The sequence below is a fragment of the Procambarus clarkii genome, chromosome 4 (assembly GCF_040958095.1).
Source record: "Procambarus clarkii isolate CNS0578487 chromosome 4, FALCON_Pclarkii_2.0, whole genome shotgun sequence".
Lineage (NCBI taxonomy): Eukaryota > Metazoa > Arthropoda > Malacostraca > Decapoda > Cambaridae > Procambarus > Procambarus clarkii.
The window spans coordinates 25854995-25861014 of record NC_091153.1 but is presented as its reverse complement, the minus strand read 5'-3'; the positions used below and the strand labels follow the sequence as shown (position 1 = coordinate 25861014).

The 6020-nt window shown below is 46.6% G+C and overlaps 1 protein-coding gene across 1 annotated transcript in view; it reads right to left on the bottom strand.

Moving 5' to 3' along the window:
• Nucleotides 1-1364, bottom strand: part of LOC123749894 (collagen alpha-1(II) chain-like) — a 2658-nt gene extending 1294 nt beyond the window's left edge. The window contains exon 1 of the mRNA XM_069335493.1: nucleotides 1-1364. This exon is cut by the window's left edge and continues 1294 nt beyond it. Coding sequence (XP_069191594.1) covers nucleotides 1-1364 — 1364 coding nt within the window.
• Between the last annotated feature and the right edge of the window lie 4656 nt (nucleotides 1365-6020).

Below are 6020 nucleotides of genomic sequence, written 5' to 3'. Positions count from 1 at the left end.
AGGCTGTTGGCACTCCTGTGGCACCCGAGGCTGTTGGCACTCCTGTGGCACCCGAGGCCGTTGGCACTCCTGTGGCACAAAAGGCTCTGTTGGCACTGCTGTGGCACCTGAGGCTGTTGGCACTCCTGTGGCACGCGAAGCTGTTGGCACTCCTGTGGCACCCGAGGCTGTTGGCACTCCTGTGGCACCCGAGGCTGTTGGCACTCCTGTGGCACCCGAAGCTGTTGGCACTCCTGTGGCTCCCGAGGCTGTTGGCACTTCTGTGGCACCCGAGGGTGTTGGCACTCCTGTGGCACCCGAGGCTGTTGGCACTCCTGTGGCACCCGAGGCTGTTGGCGCTCCTGTGGCACCCGAGGCCGTTGGCACTCCTGTGGCACCCGAGGCCGTTGGCACTCCTGTGGCACAAAAGGCTCTGTTGGCACTGCTGTGGCACCCGAGGCTGTTGGCACTGCTGTGGCACCCGAGGCTGTTGGCACTCCTGTGGCACCCGAGGCTGTTGGCACTCCTGTGGCACCCGAGGCCGTTGGCACTCCTGTGGCACAAAAGGCTCTGTTGGCACTGCTGTGGCACCTGAGGCTGTTGGCACTCCTGTGGCACGCGAAGCTGTTGGCACTCCTGTGGCACCCGAGGCTGTTGGCACTCCTGTGGCACCCGAGGCTGTTGGCACTCCTGTGGCACCCGAAGCTGTTAATTGGCACTCCTGTGGCTCCCGAGGCTGTTGGCACTTCTGTGGCACCCGAGGGTGTTGGCACTCCTGTGGCACCCGAGGCTGTTGGCACTCCTGTGGCACCCGAGGCTGTTGGCACTCCTGTGGCACCCGAGGCCGTTGGCACTCCTGTGGCACCCGAGGCCGTTGGCACTCCTGTGGCACAAAAGGCTCTGTTGGCACTGCTGTGGCACCCGAGGCTGTTGGCACTGCTGTGGCACCCGAGGCTGTTGGCACTCCTGTGGCACCCGAGGCTGTTGGCACTCCTGTGGCACCCGAGGCCGTTGGCACTCCTGTGGCACAAAAGGCTCTGTTGGCACTGCTGTGGCACCTGAGGCTGTTGGCACTCCTGTGGCACGCGAAGCTGTTGGCACTCCTGTGGCACCCGAGGCCGTTGGCACTCCTGTGGCACCCGAGGCCGTTGGCACTCCTGTGGCACAAAAATGCTCTGTTGGCACTGATGTGGCACCCGAGGCTGTTGGCACTCCTGTGGCACCCGAGGCTGTTGGCACTCCTTTGGCACAAAAGGCTCTGTTGGCACTGCTGTGGCACCCGAGACTGTTGGCACTTCTGTGGCACCCGAGGCTGTTGGCACTCCTGTGGCACCCGAGGTAGTTGGCACTGCTGTGGCCCCCGAGGCTGTTGACACTCGTGTCATATTCTCTGCGAGAACACGTCGACTGACTCTGGGAGGGGCGAAGATTGTTGCTCCTGAGCGTGGGTAAGGTCCTAAGATGTCCTCAGGTCGAGGGTAAACGGTTGGCCGAGCGCCTCTTGCGTGGCTGTCCTCACTTCTCACACTCTGGCGTGTCTCACCTCACCCGTGACCTCACCAGCCCCTCGACCATCACATGTTACCCCTTGCTTTACCCTCTTGACGCGGTAAGAACCAGTTAGATCGACACCACCATCAGCCCCGCGCGGCTGAGAACGGCTAGAGACGACAGCTTTGGATATTTTATGCTCTCATCATCCTTTTCCCACCTTACCCCCCCCCCTCTCTCTCTCTCGCTCTCTCGCTCTCTCTCTCTCTCTCTCTCTCTCTCTCTCTCTCTCTCTCTCTCTCTCTCTCTCTCTCTCTCTCTCTCTCTCTCTCTCTCTCTCTCTCTCTCTCTCTCTCTCTCTCTCTCTCTCTCTCTCTCCCTCTCTCTCTCTATCTCTCTCTCTCTCTCTCTCTGTGCCAGCGTCTTCACAGGAGACTCATTACACAATAGTAAGTTACAGCCTCACGATTTGACGGAGATCTGCCCGTCCCGGGGACTGTCACCGACGGAATACTGCTCACACTGGCAAGTGTCCTCAACTGATCAATGCTCTCTTGCTGAATATGTTTCATTCGCTTGGGCCGTCGGAGCCTAGAACCACGGACCACCGAGCTGTAGTGTGCGGCTCTGACCACAACACTTGCTATACGGGTGCGTCTCAGAAAGACACCTGCTGTCCAAGTGAGATTTTAGGCCTGTGCTTTAATTCACTTAAAAGAGACCAACGTCGTCTATGCCTTCAAATGCCCTCTTGGGGACTGTAAGCCTCAAAAAACCCAGTATATAGGCAAGACAACAACATCACTTTCGAGGCGTTTAACGATGCATAAGCAACAGGGCTCCATTAAGGAACATATAATCTCTTCCCACAACCAAACCATCACTAGAGAAATCTTAGCAAACAACACAGAAATCATCGATAGATACAGCGATAGCAGACGGCTTGACGTTTGCGAGGCACTACACATCAAGAAGTCAACACCAGCAATCAACAGCCAATTAATGCACAACTATATTCTACCCACTTCAAGACTCCGCTCCAATATAGAAATATGGACCAATAGGCTATACAAACAAATAACTGATACTAAATAACAAATAACAGATACAAATAACTAATACAAACACACAACTGAAACTGAATAGAGCTTACACATCTTCGATTTTATATCTACATTTGGGTGAGGTGGATGAGGTGAAAACAAACTTTCAACAATGGGTATTGAATGGAAGTAATTGTAGAACAATTACTTCCATTCAATACCCATTGTTTCGTGTTCTGTCTTGTGTTTGAATTTAATACCCATTCAATACCCATTGTTGAAAGTTTGTTTTCACCTCATCCACCTCACCCAAATGTAGATATAAAATCGAAGATGTGTAAGCCCTATTCAGTTTCAGTTGTGTGTTTGTAAACTAAAGTCTTTGAAAATGTAATAAGTTATTACGAAACGCGTTCAAGTGTCGCGTCAGACTAGAAATAAAAATGAATTTTGGAGAATTGATCTTTGAATTACCATCAACAGTGAAAAGAAACGTAAGAAAGATCGAGAAAATTCGTGTTAGAATTATTAATCTTACTTTTTCGGTCATATTTAATAATATATGTCTACAGGAAAGACTGCTACCAAAATATACTAATATATATGTATATATATATATATATATATATATATATATATATATATATATATATATATATATATATATATATATATATTATATATATATATATATATATATATATATATATATATATATATATATATATATATATATATATATATATATATATATATATATATATATATATATATATATATATATATATTAACTTTTGGATCTTTGAATTCTAGCTACTTTTCCTCTTTCAGTATGTTTTTGATAATGCTCATAAATGTATTGATATTCTTTTTTTATATAAGTGGCGTTGGCCGAGGACGCAGACCACTGTGCTTAAATACGCACAAGAAATCTGAGAAAGGGTGCTTACCCCCCAAAAAAATCCCTCACCCTCACTCTCACAATTACGCATTTCACCACTGAGATCTAATTGTTACCAACACTGCACAATAAAGTTACTCCTAGAAAAAACTGCTCAATTCACTTGATCAAGTTGCAACCCAAATGACCAGAATCATTGTCTGTTTAACGACCATTGAATAATGAGGTTGGTGAGGCACCACGAACCACCGTGACCTGAAACAAGGCCTGATGATCACGGGGGTACGGGCCGGTAGTGTGGCCAGGCTCCAGCTCCCACACCCCAGACCTCAAGTTATCACTCCGCCCCCAAACAAGCAGCCGGAAACTGAGACGAACACACACACGCTACCCGCCTAACCTATCGACACCCATGGATTAAAATCATTAAATATTAACGTGCTTTAAGTTCTTATAAGAAGTTTCATTCTTAGCGGAATGGTTAATCCGTAAAAAAAAGACCTGAATTAGGTGGTGGGAGAATCTGGCGTGTTCCGTTGGGAGCTATTTAATAATACTTGCTCTTGCCGCCCTACGCCTCCGCCTCCTCCTCCTCCACATCATGTTGATGAGATCACAGAACTCTCCAATACGAACGCAAGCAACCACACCTGACCTATTGACGCTGATATACAGAAAACGTCAATATGGTGTTTTAATTGTTATTATTACAGCGCATTTTTAACGCAAGTATCAGGAGAGAACGGGTTGAGTTTCCAGGCCAGTAATCTTTTGGTTTTTCTGTAGAAAGAGAAGGAAAGGCCATCGTCTATTCCCTGCTGGATGCTTCCTTCAACCTGACAATTGTAAGTTACCGAAGCAATATTCCCCTCCTCACAGCAGCAAGGCCGCGGCGGTGTATGTCTGTTGAGTGTCTGGCCACTAACCTAACTTCTAGAACTCTCTGTGGGCGGGGCAACCCCTTCTCTCACCGCACGCTCCCATTGGCTGAGCTCCAAGTTTATGAGTTCCCAAAGGCTTTTTCAAACGGAGCCTTGCTGATTGGTTGGCTTTTTGTTTCAAATCATCGCCATTGTCTTGCAGTACATTCCAGCCCAACTGGCGGTTAGCACCAACACTTCCTCTAAAGTTAGTTCAAGATTTTCTTGAACTCTAAAAAGTTAACGCAAAACAAAGCAAGTTAAGCGTCTTTAAAGCGTTCTGCTTTGTGTCTGGAGAGTTTCTGTTGAGTAGGCTGGCCGTTTTTCTGGTTTTATAGTAAATCGTCAGTTGTATCTTCTGATTTTTGTCTGTAGGGATAACGTTTCTATTAACCGTTTTATGAGCTGCGGAAAAGAAGTTCCTGTAAAATAGTCTAATAGGGGGTATAGGTGTTGTGTTAGTTGTTTCTTCAGAGGTTGCATGGCGTTTCACTTTCCTTCTTATGATGTCTTCGACGAAACCATTGGAGAAGCCGTTGTTGACTAGGACCTGCCATACCCTACAGAGTTCTTCGTCGACTTGCAATTCTGAGCTGTGGCTAAGAGCACGGTCGACATAAGCGTTAACAACACTCCTCTTGTACCTGTCTGGGCAGTCACTGTTGGCATTTAGGCACTTTCCTATGTTCGTTTCCTTAGTGTAGACTGCAGTGTGGAAACCTCCGCTCTTTTCCATGACTGTTATATCTAGAAAGGGCAGCTTCCCATCCTTTTCCATCTCGTAAGTGAAACGCAGCACGGAACTCTGCTCAAATGCCTCCTTCAGCTCCAGCAGATGTCTGACATCAGGTACCTGTGTAAAAATGTCGTCAACATACCTGCAGTATATGACCGGTTTCAAGTTCATGTCTACTAAGACTTTTTGCTCGATGGTGCCCATGTAGAAGTTCGCAAACAGGACACCTAGGGGAGAACCCATGGCGACCCCATCTACTTGCTTATACATGTGCCCATCAGGGCTCAAGAAGGGTGCCTCTTTAGTACAAGCTTGGGGTAGTTTCCTTAGAATGTTTTCTGGTATGTCAAGAGGAGTACAGGCCGGATCACGATACACTCTGTCCGCTATCATCCCGATTGTTTCATCCACAGGTACGTTGGTAAACAGTGTCCAACGTCCAACGAGAATATATACATATATATATATATATATATTTATATATATATATATATATATATATATATATATATATATATATATATATATATATATATATATATATATATATATATATTCATATATTTGTTTGTATTTGATGGTTACAAGATATGCATGGGTTGATCCAAAAAGTGCTTAAAGGTTATGGATCTCTTGAAAAACACGGCAATGGGAAACATTGATAAATGTCACAGACAGGTTTGATTATTGTTGCAAGTCAAACACTTCTTCGAATTCCTCTAAAGTTGGACTAGTGCCCAAGACGCAGCAGGCATTCCCCCTCTGAATCGCAACACTGAGGCGCTGGAACAGAAACTTTTTGCTGTCTGATATTTTGTAGTGCCGATCAATTTGTCCCCCAATTCCTTCAGGAACTTCAATGTACATTTGCCCCACGAACCTAGGGTCTCTGAGCCGATCGGAACAAAGCTGTGGCAGTGATCCAGACCTCTGTATTTAATAATTTTTTG